General features: G+C 42.6%; 1 protein-coding gene across 4 annotated transcripts in view; it reads right to left on the reverse strand.

Moving 5' to 3' along the window:
- Positions 1-20,402, reverse strand: part of sgip1a (SH3GL interacting endocytic adaptor 1a) — an 80,697-nt gene that overhangs the window by 58,211 nt on the left and 2,084 nt on the right. For 3 of the 4 annotated variants that reach the window (XM_085435827.1, XM_085435825.1, XM_085435824.1), the window contains exons 2-3: positions 9,751-9,835; positions 2,801-2,845 (exon numbers count right to left, since the gene is read on the reverse strand). In XM_085435827.1, coding sequence (XP_085291953.1) covers positions 2,801-2,845; positions 9,751-9,802 — 97 coding nt within the window. In that variant the 5' untranslated portion in view covers positions 9,803-9,835. Of the gene's footprint in view, positions 1-2,800; positions 2,846-3,544; positions 3,778-9,750; positions 9,836-20,402 lie in introns of those variants that run through there. The other variant, XM_085435826.1, reaches the window with a different exon arrangement.

The following is a 20,402-nucleotide window of genomic DNA, read 5'->3' on the forward strand; positions in this document are numbered from 1 at the left end:
CAATTGACTCGGGAACAGTTCACTTCACTAATCACCACAGACCGCTTCCTGTGTGGATGTACCTTTAATGTCCTGTGAAAACCATATAAATCCAAATATGGTGACACTGAATGTTTCTGTTCAATGTTCCTGTATCAGTCAAGAGCACTCTCCTTGTTCTTAAAATAAACACCTGGTGGATTAGCTCTGAAATGTGGTGTCATAAATCTGAAAATAGGGCTACTTATCAAAGTAGTTTTTTTTTTTTTTATTGGACCGTAACACTACAAGCATAAAACAGCAAAGTTTAAAACTGGATAAAATGAAACGTCCACAGAAGCAAAATAGAACATAAAAATTATTGTAGCAGAAACTTAATCCAAAAACATACAGCAGCAAAGCAAATGACATTTACTGCAAACGACTGTTAAAAACTGAAAGTTAAGACTGACCCGGGTAATGTACGGTACATGCAGAACTAAAGCTACTTTCAGCTGCTCCCTTATGGGTCACCACAGCAGATAACTCTCCATGCACGCAGAAGGATCTCTTCCCACGATCGAACAGAGGATCTTATTAATAAAACTGAGATACATGCATCTTGTGATGTCTCTTAAACAACACTAGTGAGAAACGGTTTGGTCTATGTTTGAGCTTTTCCAGCCAAGCTGAATAATGGCTGCTGCAGCTGATGATGACAAAACAACACTTCAGAACTGGCCTGATTCTACAACATCCAACAATGAACAGACCACCAAGCTAAGGAAACGCACAACATTCTCTAAAAGGTGCAGCGTGACTACCTATCTTAGCAAATGAAACAAAAGTAAGCAGTTTAATGAGACCAATGTATGTGTATTTTAGATTGAGACAGTAGCCATCTCTCAGAACAGCTACGAGGAGCTAACTTTAGCTGCTATTAGCAACACGTTAGCAAATGCCTGTACCTCTCTCTCTAGGTTACATTTAAGTAACTACTCATCTTCTACCCTGTATGTTACTCAGGGCCAAGCATGCAGGCCTTAAAAAGCAGAGCTAACAAGGATTAGCATCCAATTTTAACACCTGACTGTAATCCTGCTCTCACTAGTCCATGGTAAGCCTGTGCTAGCCATGCTGATGGAAGGTAAGTGGTTTATAGATGGTCTGTAGTTTTTGGTTACCCAATAACTTGGCCCAAGAGAGTTATGTGATCTATGACAGGACAATACACTAAAAAATTAGCTCATCATATTCTAGTTTAGTCCATTAGTGTCCAACTGCCCAGTGCTGTCACTGCGAGTCTGTATCCTAGTACAACACTGAACATGGAATCATATTATACTGCTGCGGCCTACAGGAAGGAAAAGGTTACCCAGGGTTACCTTTTTTGTTTCAAAAACAAACGAGTTATTTGCGTCTGCATGAGCAGCATGAGCTTATTAGATATCATTGTTAGAGGCCTCAGTGTTACAAGTGAATTGCAGGGTCTGGCAGAAAGGGTGGAGCCATATGGCCATTATATAAATCATAACCTACAACACAGTTCATCGTATAATGACACATGAGACAGTAAGTGACAGTAAGCCTATTCATGACACAGTAGCATGATAATACACAGTTAAGGTCAAGCGATAAGCCATTTGGTCAAATAGCCATTACTTACTCAGAACAACACCTTTAAACACTGAAATTTTCTCTCAAGCTTACAAATCCATCAGAAATCAGGGGACTGGCGTGGTGAACAGCATATCCCAATGTCCAAATTACTGTAAACGTGTGTGGATTACCTGCCTACAAAGCAAACGTAAAGGACTCAATAGCTGTCACTTATTTTTAAACACAGAGAGAAACACATAAAACCAGACAGCATGCTAAGATTCGTCCTCATCAGCCACTGAGGTAATTCCATCTTGTCCTAAGGTCATCCGACATTAAAACAAAAGAGCCAAAATAACTGGTTTTCCTCGTGCATTTATCCACAATTTTTGGAAAATTTCTACCTTAAGACAATTAAAATGTACACACTTCAAATCTTTTGCATTTTTGATCATTAGAACATACAACTGGTCACTGAATATATTATATACTGTACTTCCAAACCAAATCCAGGAAATCAAAGACATATGAAACAGAAGGTTTCGCGTGCCAGCTGCAGAGCTACAGAGATTCATTCCTACATCACCGGCCTGCCCCTAATGATGTCACCAATTAAAGGGACATGACATTAAAACAATGATGAATTCTCTTTTTCATCACTATGCTTAATCCCACAGAGACGGCTCAGTCCAGCCATCGGCAGGCTCGAATGTACGCGTGCACTTGCCCGTGCAAACATACAAGTGCTGGGTTAAACAGCCATGTAGTGTGAACGCACGGCAAAGTCATACAGTGCAGTGAGCGTGTGCATCCGTTTCAGAGCACACCATACAAAGAAAATTTATACAAGTGAGCCAGCTGGGTACATAAGCCCTCCTGCACAATAAATCCAAATAATCCTTTACGATGGGAAGCGGGAAAAAGGGGGGCTGGGGGTTCTCAGACATATGCGTGCGCACACACACACACACACACACACAAAAAGGTACACACGCTTCAATTAGCTTCGCCATTGTGCCTCTGTTGTAGATATTCAGTGGCTGTGCCCTTTTCCCAAGAATAACAAGCAAGTCAACAAAATGCGTGTGCTCGAAACAGAAGGACAGCTTCTGACATCTCAACCTCAAATACCTCATACACTTGCTACGAGATGAAGCACACGAGAACAAGGCCATTAAGGATTATCCTGAATTACAAAAGAAAAATGGGGTGGCATAAAAAAGACAGAATAAAATGATCTTACCTTCCATCATGGTTGCAGATTTGCATTCCTCAATCTCCAAAGAGCCTGAAATGAAAGGTGGTGTCGTGAGGGGAGGGGGAAGAGAAGAAGCTCCTGGCTACTAAAACACAGTAGAACTGATGGCAGCAGAACAGCTGTGTGCTTGTGGCTAACGCCCTGGCTAACTGTGAACCTCCAACACCCCCAGACGTCGCCTGTCAACTAGCTCAGGAGGGAGAGAGACAGAGAGATAGATAGAGCGAGAGAGAGGAGGGGTGGGGGACGGCTTAGGTGTCGATCAGAGCTGGAGCCATGGATGCTGCTGCTGCTGCTGCGGCTCAAACCTTCACAGCCGAGGATGCTGAGAGGTAGGGAAAAAGCAAACTGGAGGAAAAAAATGAAAGAGGCAGGGAAGGGAGAAGGAGGTGGAGAGATTTAGAGGGAGGGTTGTGTGTGTGTGTGTGTTTAGAGGAGGGGGGGAGGGGGGGTGGCTGAGGCAGTATGCTGAGGTCACAGATGACCTTAGCCAATCCCTGCAGCTCTTTGTGCAGTCACATGGCTTACAGCTTGAATCTCCTGACACTGTCCCCAAAGAGAGAAGGCTACATTAGTAACCTCTCTTACTTGACAAATAACTGTGCGCATTTACATGTTTACATGTAGAGCATCCGAGGAAGCAAACAGATATGTGAGGTTTAAATATAGAAGCCACACAAACAGAGTAACCATACACACACATGCTTACACAGCTACCCTTCACCCTACCTTATGTCAGTGCAGTGTGCTGAGGTACCCAGGCATGAATCTATTTTTTGGTCACACAGAGAATAATGAGGGTATGAGTAAAGTGACAACCCATGTTGATACAAAAATAAAAACGTGCTCTATATTAAGTCACTACTGCGCAAAATCCTTGCCCTGCACCGTCCTGCACAGCGCCTAATTCTCTAGTAACTGCCTCCGTGTCCCGCCCTCTTTGGAATATCGGTGCAGTTTCACTCTGCTCCTCTCCCCGCTCCCTCCCACCTTACCGTCTCTCTGCTAGTCTGTCTCATTTGGCTGCCTTTTTCTGTCTCTGTGCTTTCCCACCGCACTGGGATGAGAATCGACCGGTGCGACGTCACGGCAACGCAGGCTACAGCTGCAGCCAACAAACAGGAAGAGCCGATGACAGACCAGCCTCCGGAGAGGGGTGTGTGCTGGTGTTTGTGTGTGTGCGCTGATTAATTTTCTATGAGAGGGTGGAGAGTGAAGGGGGGTGGGGGCAAATGTGACAAATCAAACAGCAAAGTGAGATTTTACTGGGCGAAAAAGGAAGAAAAGAATAACAATGAGCCACAAATGCAGACACTGGGTAATTTGTACCCATTGGTCTTTAAGTCTGGAAAAGACGTGTTTACTAGGGCTGCCACAAACGATTATTTTGATAGTCGACTAGTCACTGATTATTTTTGCGATTAGTCAACTAATCAGATCATGCATCCACTGGACGTAAAAAGTACAGCTTATTGCATCAGCAGCATCTGCTCTTATATAACTATCATTAGCTTACAGCTTTAAGTGTTTCAGGTCTGTGCTAACTAAAAATAAAGACAAGATGATAGTTTATTAAATTTTAATTAAATTTGCAGATTGTTTCGGTGGAGTTTAATAAACTCCTTGCTATCTAAAATATAACAGGACACCGGAGTATATTCTGGAGCATCTCACACTTCTGATAATCAGCTGTCTGCTTGACGTTTATTCAGCTGTGTAAAAACTTTAATCTCAGCCAAACCGATTCACTCAGGAACAAATAAAATACTGAAAAAAGCCAAACAATAACATTTTTAAGTTATCTAAGTGACTTATATATCATGTTTAACCTGAGTAGCGAAAGACGGCGGTGGGTTTGAAAACATTTGCCGGGAGTCCGGTGTTCTCACGGCTCTAGCGAGCCTAGCCCCCGGCTAGCTATCGAGCTAGTGGGTAACAGACGTCTCCGAAAACGTCGGAGCGCTTTTGAATATGTGACCGAGTGGTCGGCGGGGTTAGGAACAAAATAAATAAACTTGACAACGCCACCTGTACCCACTGACTCAGAGCGGACCTCTCTGAGTGACGACGAGTTGTGGCTCCTTGTCCCTGAGGTACCCTCACACCCTGTAGCACCTGTGGTGTCACTTCCCGATGCCTCTAGAGTTCCATCGGTGGAGCTCAGGTCTACTCCCAGTGTGATTGTAGCACCCTCGACCTCTGCTCCCCCAGGCTCTTCCTTGGGCTCTGTTGAACAGTCTGAGGTGAGTGGGCCACATTTGCGGAGAACAGCACGTTCAACAGCTGGTCAGCACTCAAATGTTTATCACTTGCCACGTCCTGTTGAATCTGCGTCAGTTGCTAATGCTCAGCTTGCCATATTCAGGCCATGGTGTTAGGTTCCTTGAGTTATTGTCGGGGCGCCAATACAAAAAAGGGGGGGTAGATGTAGCCAGATGGGCTACTCGCCTTCCGTTGTTTTTCTTCTCTCATTCTCTCTCTCTCTCGCTCGCTCTACCACCCTCGCTCTCTTTCCACTGCACTCGCTCCTTGTATCAGGTGATCGGGTTAATTGGGAACCCACCTGCACATTGATTGCAGGGTGGCGCTAGCCTGTATAAAGCTAAGCCGATGTCTTGTTGGATTAATTCCTCCCGAGCTTCTGGTACGATACAGCAGTAAATGCTGGCGTACTGCGACGGACTGATCAGCAAGAGCCGATTATATGACAGCTACAGGTATGCTCTCGCTTAACCTTGGATTCCCTCCGAATACTGGAATTGGTGTTAATATCCTTTTCCGGCCTGTTGTAGCGCAGCAGTCTGTTTAATTCTGCCATTGCGGAGAGAGGTGTTCGTGGTATCTCCACCAATGAGAGTATAGTGCCTCCGGTCCTGGGGTAAGCTGTTAGAACTACTTTTATTAGCATTCATAGCTATAAGAGTTTAAGGTTACACTTATCTGTTTCAGGGTTCACTGCTGTACTCACCTCTCCATGGTAAATTGTCCAACCTAAATTGGAAGAGTGGACTGCCTTCTCAGCTGCTGTTGTGAACTCCTCCTTGGTGGAGTCTGCTGTCTTGTCTTGTTTTGTCTTATCTTGTTTTTATTAAGTAGGCTTACCTTTTTTGGGTTCGCCTGGTGTTTTATTTTACCCTGGACTGTTGTTCGTACCCACACTTCTGTGATCGGGCTGAAGTGATTCTCTGCCCGAGTGTCGTGCTGGGACTCTAAATCGCCTGGGTGGCCGGTCTCAGCCGGTGGGGAGCCAGACCGGCCTACGCCTGAGAATAATTATTACCAGCACGAGTGGTAGTTTGACCCGTGGGGAATAAGCCTTTCCCGTGTGTATGTGTGTGTGTGTGTGTGTGTGTGATTTCTTTTATTAAAGTTATTAAAGTGTGTTTTAGTCTTTTTATGATTTGTAGCGAGCCTGACGCTCCGTGTCCTTTTATTCTTTTAACATACTTTTCTGTGTTTTATTTCAGTGAAGGAGGACGAGCCAGTGGCCCTGGGACCTCAGGTGGTGGGTCGTCTTCACACTTTCTTTTGTACAGCACTGGGTGGTCTGCAGTGATTCTTGTGGTGTGATTTTCTTTTGGTTCCACGGCTGCTGGTAAGTCCAAGTTCCACGATTGTTTATTTTTACTGTAGGACACTGTCAATAATGACGCTACATCTTGACTTTTAATATTTTATTTATAAAATATTATTTATAATATTTTATTCATTTCTATAAATAAAACTGTTTTAATATTGGAAGCCAACCTGCCTCAGTGTGCATCCTTGAATCTGTGCGGTCTTCTTTTATTCCTTTTCTTTATTTTTCTTAAATATATTTCCTGGGGGTGTAATTCCCCTAGGTGGCGTTGTCAAGTTTATTTATTTTGTTCCTAACCCTGCCGACCACTCGGTCACAAAAATATGCGGTGTCTTGATAAACTGAGCAGATATTTGAGGTTTCCACAGCTACATTCTCACCTGAAAATATGTTAAATGTTTATTTTGTGACCCAGAAAGAATAATAAGAGTAATATTAAAGCTAACTAGCTGCCGCCATTGTTGGAAACTAAGCTGGGCTGCGCTATGAATTCTGGGACACAGCTTCTTCTTCTTCGGGGTTTAACAGCAGCTGGCATCCTTGTACATGCAGTGCTGCCATCTTCTGTTTCAGTCCGTTATTACACTCTTAAATCCTGCTACTTATTCCTGCGTCTTTTGTGATCTTACAAAGCTTCAAACGACGCGTCGACTATTAAATCAGTCGTCGACGATTTTGATAGTCGACGTAATCGTGACTAGTCGACTAATCGTGGCAGCCCTAATGTTTACTCATGTTTAATTTCTACTGCTGGCAGTGTCAGGAGCAGCTGAAGAGGTAGTAACAGTAGTAGTGGTGTATCAGTAAATGGTAACAGGACTGGTTCTATTATAGTGCTTTTTTACCTCGCTTGAGCACTCAAAGCATTTTACACTACACGCCCCGTTCACACACTTATTAATAAAACATGGCTAGCTCATATGGTAAGAAACCAAACCCATATTAATAGTACATGCTATACACATATATAGGCCTACTGATTTTGACCTGTTCAACCTGCTTCCTCAGGGAGGCGCTATAGGTGCATCAGCCCAAACACTGACAGACTCACGAATGGTTTCTTCCCAAAAAAGTTCTACCCCCCAAATCCAAGGACTTCCCTCTTTACACAGACTACACAACTACCATCACCACTGTGCAATACTTCATTCAATAACCACACGTAACACTATTTATTTGCATATTTGTTCATTTTATATAGTGTTCATATGTATATAGTGCTGCAGAACTGTGTACCCTGTGCATTCTATTCTATAGTTCTATACATACATGTGCATGTATGGAACTATAGAATAATCCAAGAGACAAAATACGTGTTGTTATTCTTGTTTGAGCAGAGCCAGCTGGGCAACTTCAGCTCATTAGAATCAGCATTAGCTGAAGCACTTCAGCAGCTATTCTTCCTGAGGTCATTCTTACACTGCTGTGATATAAAACTACTCTCTCCAAAGCTTCCTCTCACATTTATAATTTCACGCTTCTTTCTTATTTTCACTGCATTACTGTCTGTCAAGTTGCTTCTATGTTATTCATTATGTCACCTGCCTTCTCCTTCCTTTCATCCTTTTCTTGCTACAGGGCCAGCTCTTCCGTATCAACCACCACTGATGCCCCCAAGGAGAGGGTCGACACCCTCATCTTACCCCCGGTCCCACTAGCTCTAAAGCTTTGCTAAGTAATCTCTATGACCTTTGTAATTTTTTCTCCTCCCTGCCTTTATCCATTCATCTTTCTTATCACTTACACCATCCCTTGCTAATTTCCTTCCCCATTGTTCTTCTAGTATCAGCCATGCTCGGTTATGTTTGCCTCAAGACAAACATCTTCTCCTACACTGTCATCTAGTGCCGACAGAGCATCATGACAGATATTTAACAGTTTGTGCTGGTGCTGGAACTTCGATGCTTCTGAATCAGAAATATGGCACCATTAACTCACTGTAGTGTAGTACCATTAACATATAGTTCATTTGTTTCCACGAGCAAGTTGGCAATTCAAACAATATTTCTTATTTCTAATACAAGAGAGCCATGTATGATGATTATGCAGCTAATTAGCGCTGCCACAGCAGTTAATGATGATACCATTTTTGCCCAGTCTTTTTCTTATTGTTGAATCGTGAACACCTCAACTACACCTGAACTACCTCAACTGAAGCAAGTGAGTCCTGCAGTCCTTCAGATGTTATCCTGGGTTCTTTTGTGACCTCTTGGATGAGTCAATGCACTGTTGGAGATTTTAGTGATCAGGTCTGGGTGTGGCGAGTGAAACTGAACATAGGGCCAGGTAGGTTTGGAGAGCTTTTCCCCCACTTAATAAATGAAATTACAATTTAAAAAGTGCATTTTTTTCTTTATTTACTCAGATTATATTGGTCTAATATTAAAACACTTTTTCATGGTACTGCATCGGTCTCCTACAGTTCTTCTATACCAGGGGTGTCCAACTCCAGGCCTCAAGGGCCGGTGTCCTGCAGGTTTTAGATCTCATCCTGAGTCAACACATCTGAATCAATTAGTTCATTACTGGGCCTCTGGAGAACTTTACGACACGTTGAGGAGGTCATTTGGCCATTTAACTCAGCTGTGTTGGATCAAGGACACATCTAAACCCTGCAGGACACCGGCCCTCGAGGCCTGGAGTTGCCTAGCCCTGTTCTATACCTAGCCTCAAATCAGTGCAAACACAACCAATGCTATTGCCTTTGTGCACATGATGTACACATCACATAACGTTATTTAACTTTTTAATTGTATTGTTAAATTAACAAACCAGTAGACTATGTTACAGTAAAGGCAGATTATCAGCAGGTAATCTAAGGAGACTGTCTTTAATTCTGTAATATCTGATTCTATTACATTTGGTTTCAAATGTAACCAAAAGGTAGATGATGTATGAACATACAGGAAGTAGAAGAGAATGTTGCTTATGAGAAATGAGTTCCATGTGTCTGGATAGGAAGAACTTATGCTGCTCTATTTTCTAGCTTTCCCGTCAAGCGCTTTGGGTGCCTAGAAAAGCGCTATATAAATCCAATCCATTATTATTATTATTTTCTGACACACACACACACACACACACTTTTAAAAAGGGCACACCACACAGCACAGTGAACATGTAGCCACAGTGGATACATAAACAAAAGCATTCATATGTTGTCATGCATCAATACAAGCATGCATTAGCTAATGCAGTATAAAGTCCACTTCACTGCAGGACCGGTGAGTAAACCGCTTGAGATTCTAAAAATGCAGAAAGTGGTGGGTGACCTTCATGCCTTATTCTAAGGGTAAGTTGTCGATCCATGCTCAAACTGCTGAGGTGATGTGCTGCTGCAAAAATAAAGGTGTTTTACCTACTGTACCTGCAATGATACGAAACCAGCCGGTGCACAGCTCCTCAGCCATCAGTAGCTCTCTCCATGGACCCCGCTGCTCTCACTCCAGCCAGGCAGAGGGATGAGAAGGAAGACAACGAACATGGACAACGACAGTTCACCGGAAAGAGAAGAGGGAGATGAGGATGAATATTTACCAAAGGCTACCGTATAACTAATAAACAAAGGTCTTTGGAGAACACAAATGTACACTGATGCTGACAACTGCAAGTGTACTCGCAAAGCAATGCACGCAACCTGTGGAGAATAGTAATGGGGCACGGTAGCCTCAGCCTGCGAGTACAGATTTGTCAAGCACTGAAGGTCAACGTGTCCTATGGGAATGGTTTCATCGAATTCTGCCTAAGTTCTGCAGTGCAGAAGACAGCATATGCATCTTAATCATGCAACTGTTTCATCTGCAATTTATTATTGTGATTTCCAACAGGGGAAAGATTCAGCATTTCAAAAATGTCTAAATTAGCCTGTTTAGATTTGAGATACTGAACGCTTTGACAGATTCACAGACTAACCAAAACTAATAAACTACAGTTTCAAGTTAAACTATAAAGTACAAACATATATAGATATAAAAGATGTGCAGAGTAAATTTGTCCATCATTCTAAAACATGGCCCCCAAGCTTGATTAGCTACATTTTTTCTCTCTTCCAGTTTAAGTGGATCCTAATTGGCATGTGGCAATCTCAGGTGAACTGACAGGTTGAACTTGCTTCAAACTCCAAAAGTGCACATGCTAGTGGTGCCACCTACTGGTCACTTAAACACAGTACTTTATTCTCCATAAAATACCTCTCGACCCCTCTGTTCCACATAGACTTGCACCTGCGTGGTGTGTGATTAGTCATAAAATATGAGCAGTAACAAGGTAACAAAGTAAGACACAATTATAAAACAATAGATCGACAAAAGGGATGCAGACATGATCACATGTAGGCTCACACCTACAGTAATAGTTCCAGTAACAACAGCTGATCACACGAACATCTATTTCATTTTAAACGTTATGATTAAAACGGAGGTGACAGCACTGACACAGTGCTGCAAAGTCCTGAGCCTTGTAAATGTCTCTTCTTAGAGCAGAGCAGTCTGTTAAGAGTTTGGATAAACAGTGCTAACTACTCAAATATAGACTATGAGCAAGAAAGCTCTTTCTGGCACATTTGGTTTACGTTCCAGATGGCAGCAAGCTGCAGAAGATAGAGAAAATAATTCTTCCTCAACCCTCTTCACCCCATCTATCCTTCCCACCACCCTCTGCACCGTTTCTGCTCTGTATGTGCATCTACCCCTACCCACTAACAAACACCCATCGCTTCCCTCCCTCTGACCTACTTTCTCGCCACCTTTGCTCATGCCTTTCGCCTGCTGGGTGCAGTATTGCTCTAAATCTGGGTATTTTTCAAAAATGTCTCTGCATCTGCCTGCAGGTCCAAAACTGTCCACGCCACCAGCAAAAAGCCACAAGAAAAATGCAAATGGGTCATCGCTGTTACTATACGGATAGAGCATAGAGGCTACATTTAGTAGAAAACTGCTGTTCTTTTAGTCAAGCAAGAAACCGCTGGGACGGTGAGGCTGAACTGCTTATCATACATCAAATACGTTCTAGTTCTATCGTCAGTGTCCCCAGTAAACAAAAATATCAATCCTGCACACGTTGTTCTTTTCTCTGCATCAGCAGCAGCTGGTTGCAGACCATTCTGTTGATTAGACAGTCAGTAATATTGACTGCATTTATGATACTTTACATATTATTTTCAAAAATCTAAAATGCATCACTACTCCACTGGAATGTGGGACATTAGTATAATCCAGTAGTATACACTATTTCCATGAAAAAGCATGCACGTGGCCATACTGGGGAAACATTTTTTTAAATCATCTTATATTTTTTTTTTTTAAGTGTAGGCTGAATTCCAAACATCGCACCAGACTCTTGTAAAAATAACAGCTGTTCATGGAGACTCTCTCATTTTCTGCCTAACACAATATTGCCTATGGATTTCATCGGCACCATTCTACATGAGTCCCTCGTAGGGCTGGGCCATATTATACCGTTCACGGTAATACCGGTATAATGTTAGGCAACGATAGGAAAATGAAATATCGCGATAGAATATGAGTAAAACGCGCATGCGCAGTGCCTTTGTTTTCATACGCACATGGCCGATTGTTGAGTGAAACAGATGAACCAGAATTGGTTTGTAAAAATGGTGCAACTTCTGTGATGTGGAACTGGTTTGGTGTTTGTCCGTCAGATACACGACAAAGCACATTTTTTTGCAGAACATGCAAGCGGCCGTCGTTATTGTCGTATTTGTCAGACTAAGATGCTCTTAAATCTGGGAGTAATCTGGGTCCTAAACTCCGTATTCTTCAGGTCAAACAACACTGCAGCATCACTGAGCGTTAAAAACTGTCTAAATTCTTTCATCTTTAATAAAACGATCAGCATTGCTGCTTTACCAGGGGTAACTATGAAGTTTAACTTCCAGGCATCCATGAAAACAAAATTTATTACATTTAACGGAGTTAGAAGTTAGCAGGAAGCTAGCGGAAGTTAGCTCGCTAGTTTCGCTAGTTACCTAAGCATGATGTAGCATGTTCTGACTGAGAGATTTCTGAAAAAAATCAAACGTACAGCTCTGCTATCACTTCCAACATAAATGAAGACAGGAAACTAAACAGCAGTGACGTTTGTAGGGTTACTGAAGTTGGGCTAGCTGGTATATAATGATGTGCTACGTAATCGCTAGCGACACAGCTATGTTAGCATAACATAAACAGTGAAGCTGGAGGACGAACACTAACACTTTTCCACTTATAAAAGTTAACGTGAAGGTTCCTCATGGTTAGAGACAAATGCAATCGCATGGCAGGATGCTGTAAACGGACCAAACTTCAGTCAGGAGAACAACTGAGATAATCCATCCACAATACGAGGTTAGTCATTACTATACTGCAACAACATGGGAATAGAGCAGCTGCCAGAGAATTCAACATTAATGAATCAATGGTACAGAAGTGGAGGAAGCAAGAAGAATGAGTTTAATAAAGTTTGATTTATCTGACTGCTTTGTTTCGCTTAATGTGCCTTATAATCCCGTGCACCTTATGGTCCGAAAAATACGTACTGCACACTGCAGTTTAATTTTGCAAAGCACCTCTTTTTAACTTCAGTGGATATTATACATGGTTATGTTCAGGATATGTCAGCCCATTTCTACTGGAAAACTTTCAGCAAGGAATTTGCATTTGCACTGTTACATTTTTATAAAGCTTTAATGTACATAAAAACCAGCTTCTTATTTAAGTGAAAATAAATGGAAGATTGTCTTTTTGCGCTAGTAATGTTGTGGAGTTGTATTTTGTCTCGCATCAATTATATCGTCAGTTATATCGTTATCGCAAATTTTCAAATATATATCGTGATAAATATTTTTGGCCATATCGCCCTGCTCTAGTCCCTCGTCACCTTTTACCTACCTGGAACAGCATTTGCTGCACCTGAGGCATGTCAACACAGAGCGGGAGTATCACAGATATGATGGCTCTCGGTTAAAAACATCTATAGTGGGAATTCCCTTTGCTCATGCTGCAACAGTCACGTTTCACGGCCCAAGGCCTCGTGCCATTTCCCCGCACACTGCTGAAGAAACATCCCTGCAAACCTCCACCCTCCACTCCAAAGTGCTCTGATGAGGGACGGTGATTAGCCTGCACTCATTAAATGTAAACAAACAGCCAGCAGTGAGTGCAGCCGAATCAAAACAACATTCCACTCGGTGAGAGGGAGAGGCGGGAAGGGCGATAAGGTGTGGCGAGGACAGTGTGCCATGTTGTGTGCCTACGTGCCATTCAGCCACTCACAATGCTCTCAGTCTGTTAGTACCACCAGCCAGACACGCTGTGTTTTGTCATTACCCCACTTGCGTCCCTGCCCAGGGTTGCAGTCACACATACACATTAGATGATGAAAGATTGTGTGATTAGCAGACACTTCCTGATTACTTGATTACACTGGGGAGGCTGACTAACAGCTCATGGGTGAATCTGTCTTGTTTAGTCTGATGCCACTGGGGCTATTATCTAAAGCCAAGTTAGAATAAAACACATGTATTCCAGTATTTCTCTTCTGTATGCTACATCATTTTTGGTGTCGGGTCAGTGGAATAAATATCTGTTCGATTGTTAGACTGGCATGTGTGCATACTTTATGTGCAAGCCAAAACTCAAATTCACTTCATAGTTTAGCCTGAAAATCTACGCAGTTGTCTTCTCGCTGCATTCCTGCTAACCCGAAACCCCTTCCCGAGTCAACCCCCTGCTAGAGGCCCCCATTAAAACCCAGTTCTCTCTTCAGCCTGAGAACAGGGGATGGAAGAGATGAGCTCATGTCTCTGATCCTGAACTGGTCAGCTCTGCCGTCTACCTAATGGTCTCCAGGATGTCAACACTGGTGTGTCCTTCTTATTCACACCAATGATCATCTTCACAGAGGCCCCAGACCTAAATAAACACAGAGCAAACTTGCTGTACGATCAGCTTATATCTATAAACAGTGGAGCGGTTTAAATTAGGCCACTCCCAAGAGTACCGTACTTTGCTTGGACAGCCAGGCTGAGATGACAGAATGGAGCCAGATGAACTCACTGAAGGGAGTTTCAAAGGACTATTTCACACAACGGCAGAAATAGCACAGATGCGACTTCTATACTGTCCGACTCTTTGGATAATTTAAACAGACTACATCTTTAACTTGCATTACATTTATTTGGAGGCTTTGGCTCTACGTAAGAGATCCGCATCCTTCATAAAGGAGACTTTGAGCTAAAAACTCACACGAATGAAATCCACAGTTTAATACATACTTACAGTTGGGGAAAAAGACAGAATTTGCCTACGCTTGCTTACTGGCTCGCTCTATTTTGGTGTGACACCCACAAGGATGCGTCGAATATAGGTTTTGTGTGTTTTTCTGTGTGTGTGTGTAGAATCTGTGATGTGCTGATAGGAGCCAGGATGGGCCTCCCAATGACGCATTTAACTGGAGCTATAATTTATGAAGCATCTTAAAATAGTAGTTAAAAAAAGAACTTCTGGATCTTACAACGCTTCAGAGGGAGAAGAATTAACTTACTTCCTGACTTAGGACAACGACAAAGTCACAAACTCACAAACCCAGTAATCAAAGTAACATTCCTGCTCAACAAAGCACAAACCAGGTTCTCCACAGTCACTTCAGTTCTCTAGTCCCTGGAAAAAAAGGTGATCGATATCACCGTATGAGTCATCAACTAAATACTTGTAAGGTGGAGTCTGCCTGTGGGTGGCTGGGTAATCCCATTTAGTCATTCTCAGCAACATTTTACAGTAGTTTCATTAGATGAACAATACTAGGGTACCTCACTAATCCAAGACTCACTCGGGAAACTTAAGACAATATTTACAAAATGTATGTGCACAGAGAGAGAGCTTACTGTATGTTGCAGTCATTAATAACCATTTCATCTACTGTCATGGACCGAGAGGAGGGCCGGAAATAAATACAGAGAAGAGCAACAAAGGAGAGTTGGTGATAACTGCTGTACCTGCTATAAAAGCTTCCAAACACATGACAACTGGTCAAAAACCAAAGATAACACATGCCAAACAACTCCACATGTCAAAAAGTCTGATGTAGGGCTGGGTATCGTCACTGATTTCTAGAATCGATTCGATTTCGACAGTAAACGATTTTTAGACAGTAAACTGTTCTTGAAGTAGAGAGAGAGAGAGAGAGAGAGAGCTGTGCATGAAGCGTGATCATGTGTTATCATGGTAGAAGCGAAACAGCAAAGGTCAGAGGGAATTCATGACGAGGTTTATGTGAAGCGTAGTTTGGATCTTCTTTTGCTGCTGGTTCAGTCAATATTGTTTGGAGAGATCAAACCTGCAGCTTCAGAATCAGCACAAAAAGGGCGTAAACACAAAGCGCCCACCGACGCCTCAAAATCAGCGAGCTGTCGGCTTTCAGCCCCGACCGTGTCCGTGGCGTCGGGTGAGGAAGGCGACATCTCACTGATTCTGATGCGTCGGCGGGTCCGCGCTTTGTGTTTACGTCTTTGTGCAGAATCCGTGTTCCTGCTCTCATTTACTGTTTTAGCTGTTTGGTGGTTGTTGAAATTTTGTGAGCTTTAACCTGAGATTCTGGCGATTCGGGCAAAATAAATTTATATTAAATGGTAAATGGCCTGTATTTGTATAGCGCTTTACTAGTCCCTATGGACCCCAAAGCGCTTTACACATTCAGTCATCCACCCATTCACACACTGGTGATGGCAGCTACATTGTAGCCACAGCCGCCCTGGGGCGCACTGACAGAGGCAAGGCTGCCGGACAGGGGCGCCACCGGGCCCTCTGACCACCACCACCGGCAACCTTCCGATTACAAGGCGAACTCCCGACTCTTGAGCCACGATCTTTACCCAATTTTTTAAAAAAAAAATCGATTCAGGATTTTAATGAATCGATATCACGTTATTCAAGCTAGAATCAAAACCCACCCCCAGTCTGATGGCAAGAAAGCTAGTACTCTAGCCAACACTAGCATTTCCTAGCTCCTTCTACTCTGCTGAGGATAAATAATTTACTGTTTACTTTATCTGTACCAAATACAACTATGGGACAGCAGTTATTGAGCTTGGCTATTCCCAGTTCACGCTGAACTGGCTGTTATACCAATTCCCACTATAGGTTTTAATAAATGTACGCTGACAGTGGATTGCAGCAGCTCGTGGTATACATGCTGCACCAGAGCTGCTGCCTCAGCTTCGTGTCCTGATGCTGCTGGTTGGTTCTGAACGTCCTGATGTTGCTGACAGACACTTTCTTTTTATTGATCCGTCTATTCTGTGCTCCTGAGGAGGCAAAAAGAAACTCAGACATAATAATATCAGCCCCTGTAGTCTTTGCCTCCCTTTGGTTGCCATGGCTACAGAATTCGCCACAACAGCAAGCTGAAAATGTTGAACCACGAACGCCGAGCGCAGTCTCGTACGGCTGTGCCTGCTCGACAGGGCAAAGACCCGGGACACTCTTGGTGATCTTAACGTTTGCTATCACGTTGCCTTTGAAGACGATGGATGCAGATGCTTGCTGTCAAAGCATTTTTACAAGATTCCTTCTGTGACATTTGACAGCAGCGCTGTGCCAGCCTGCAATGTGTCATCCTGTGTTCAAGCGCAGCAAAAGTTGCTCCAATATCTCGACTCCTTTCCACGACTGAAAGTGACACACCACAAGGGAGGCGAGTCTACTTATCTATATATAAATACACATCACATACTTGCGTCTGCCGTTACACTGGCATACAAAGGCGCATACATAGCTCTGTGTTACTTATCTCCGACTTGTTTCACAGAAGCTCCTGTGTGTCAAAAAATAAAGCACACTCTTCTTCCTCACAGAAAGCCACAGCTCACCCACGCACACACAGCTCACCCAAACTCCTCACTTCCAGTAAATTCTCTACCTTTAAACTCTCAGAGGATCCTGGGGACATTTTGTGCCATTCCTTTTTTAATTTTCATCCTATTTTGGCTGTGCTGAATGAATAGCTCATATTTACTAGAAGATTTAAAAAAAATTTTTATTTGTCTCAGCTCCTTAGAATATCTAAAAATGGCTAAGCTACGCAAAACCGCCACATTTCAGGCCAAAAATGACCACATTTATGTTGACATCAACTAATGCATTCCTTTATGTTAAAATTTTATTTTGGATTACTGTCCACCAGGTGGCGCTACTTTTTACCATTCAAAGCAAGCAGCAAAATGTCACACTTTTTCTGTTTTCTGCAAGGGAAATGATAAGTGTGCCATTATTGATGTTAGATAATGGTGTGTGTGTTTGAGCGTGTATTCATATCTCTGCGGGGACCAAAATACCACCTTCAAGCCTCATCATCAAACTTAAGGGCAGTGTGACTTTTGCACAGACAGAAAGAGACGAGCTGGCAGCACCATATGGGAAACCTTGATTGCAAAGACAGCAGTCTGTCCATTTGCTCCACGTAGAGCTACATAAACATACAGGCCTTTATATGGTTAAAATATGATTAAAGATATTTAATAGTTGCATTTACTCTGAAGTAGTTTTAAAAGACAGTCATTTAAAATGGGAAAAAATATTACATCATAGTATTTTTACAGCAGTTTTTGCGAAGCTGCCATTTTTTGTCCTTGGGATCACGAGTGTCAGGTTTTGTTTTCTTTTAATCTGACATTACAAAAAAAATAAAAACACATGTTGCTGCCAATCATTGACTCATCTAAGGCCCAATAAAAACAATCAAATATTCCTCGAAATGTATTTTATGGAAATTGTTTTTGCTTTTTCAATAGAAAACAGTGGAATTATGTAAACATACTGGGCTTTAAAGGGTGAAATCGCAAAAATTATACTTAATATTTGAAATTATTTTTCAGGCTGAAGTAGTTTTAAAACATTGAGTATTTTAAAGTTAAAAAAAAAGTTGCTATATAATATTTTTACCGCATTTGTTGGCAAGGTGGCATTTTTTGTCCTTCGGTAAAAAGAGTCAGGATTTTAAGGATCATCTAATGGTTAACTGAGCAGCATCAGTGGTGCTCACAGAACAACTACCACTATATATATATAACACCTTCAATTTCACACAGGAAAAATAAGTCTGTACTTAAACCATGTGTATATATCGATGACGATAAATAAACTCTGGTATCAGCTTAGGTCCCAAAATAGATAATAATGTAATAATGGATTGCATTTATAAAGCGCTTTTCGGGGCCCTCAAAGCGCTTTACAATTCCACTATTCATTCACTCTCACATTCACACACTGGTGGAGGCAGCTACAGTTGTAGCCACAGCTGCCCTGGGGCAGACTGACAGAGGCGAGGCTGCCATATCGCGCCATCGGCCCCTCTGGCCAACACCAGTAGGCGGTAGGTGAAGCGTCTTGCCCAAGGACACAACGACCGAGACTGTCCGAGCCGGGGCTCGACCCGGCAACCTTCCGATTACAAGACGAACTGCCAACTCTTGAGCCACGATCGCCCGTGATATGCAATCCCAAGACAGTCTCCCCTTTTCCTTCAGTTTTTTTCTAACAAGTTTCAGCTGGACAGCAGAGTCCAAAACTCTGCAACACAGAACATTTCCACTCATCAGGCTAAAGAAAAACAATCGAGCAGGATGAGGGATCACTGCTCATAAACACTGACTGACTGGCTCCCTCATCCCATTCGGAAAACCCCCTAAATAACTCCAGCCAGAAACAAATGTACAGATAAATAATAATGCAACTGAAGGGATGGTGGGCAAGCCATGCAGAAAACATACCGACAGCCAAACTGAGTGAAAGAAGACTCTACAGTACAACATAAGGCTTCCCCCTATGGCTAAGACAGCATGAATGACTCACTCCTCCTCCAGCAGTAACACCACCACCACTCTCTGCATTTAATCATGCAAGCGTCAAGCTCAGGATATATTTTAATGTATCCTCAGCAATGTTTCAGAGGGAATAATACACAAAAACAGATTTAGTTACTAGTTCAACGTCACTCAAAGGTCGTCGTCTTATGCAGGTGCTACCAATTTATCTGCACACGCCTTTTTTAATGATTCCTTTAATTAATTTTTGAGAGGGAAAATAAAATGAATACATTTACTGAATTTTGCACATGACAAGAAGCCCCTGGAAAACTAGTTTCTGACAGAACAAATAAAGATTATCAGTTTGTAATGCTGCGTGTGTCCATCCCCTATATTGTGAAACATGGACACAGTATTGCCTTCGTGGTCAGAGCCCAGATTCCACTGTCTAATAATATTTGTGCATTTAAGGGTTTCGACAGAACAACACAGGAAACGGGGATCAGAAAGTTTCCCAGTCTGAATTTCCCAGGCAAAGAACACCCAAAACCCAAAACCTCATTCATTATCCTCAAACTTGGCAACCCCTTCTCTCCCCCACAGTGTTTCCCACATATCAATAACCTCTACGTGAACTCACTCGACTTCCAACACTCACATGTGCAGCAGGGCTCTGGCTGTCTCAACATGATACCCCCAAACTTGGAGCTGTACCTACAACAAAGCCCCTTCACTATCAGGTCTCGCCGCTTGGCAGCCACCATGGTCGTGCCTCTGGGCAGTTCTTTTGATGACTATACACACAAACATAAGTTTAATGTCAACGGTGAATAAGAAATAAAAACTGCATGTAAAGAAGCAGCATACAAGCCGTTTCAAAGAGTTCATGTTTGTTACCCATCCTGATCTAAATTACAGCCTAGTTATGACAAATGTGTCGGGCTACACAACATACCGACTTCATTACCATCACCGAGACACTACAGAGATGCATGCCACTACACATCTGAAGCAGTCATGACCTATTTTCACATGTGTCAAAGTAACAACACAGTTGCCAGTTCAACAGTTTCACTGGCTCATTTGGGGGAAGGGACAACTTTTTTCTTTGCTATAACAAAATTCTGTAACAGGTTTCTATTCAGGATTTTTGAAGTGCCTCGTGTCCCCTCCTGTGAGGTCTACACGTTTTTGTTTCAAGGCACCGGTTG

The sequence above is a fragment of the Copadichromis virginalis genome, linkage group LG17, assembly GCF_057382275.1.
Source record: "Copadichromis virginalis isolate Kocher_CV1m ecotype Utaka linkage group LG17, C_Virginalis_male_GT1.1, whole genome shotgun sequence".
In the NCBI taxonomy this organism is placed as follows: Eukaryota; Metazoa; Chordata; class Actinopteri; order Cichliformes; family Cichlidae; genus Copadichromis; species Copadichromis virginalis.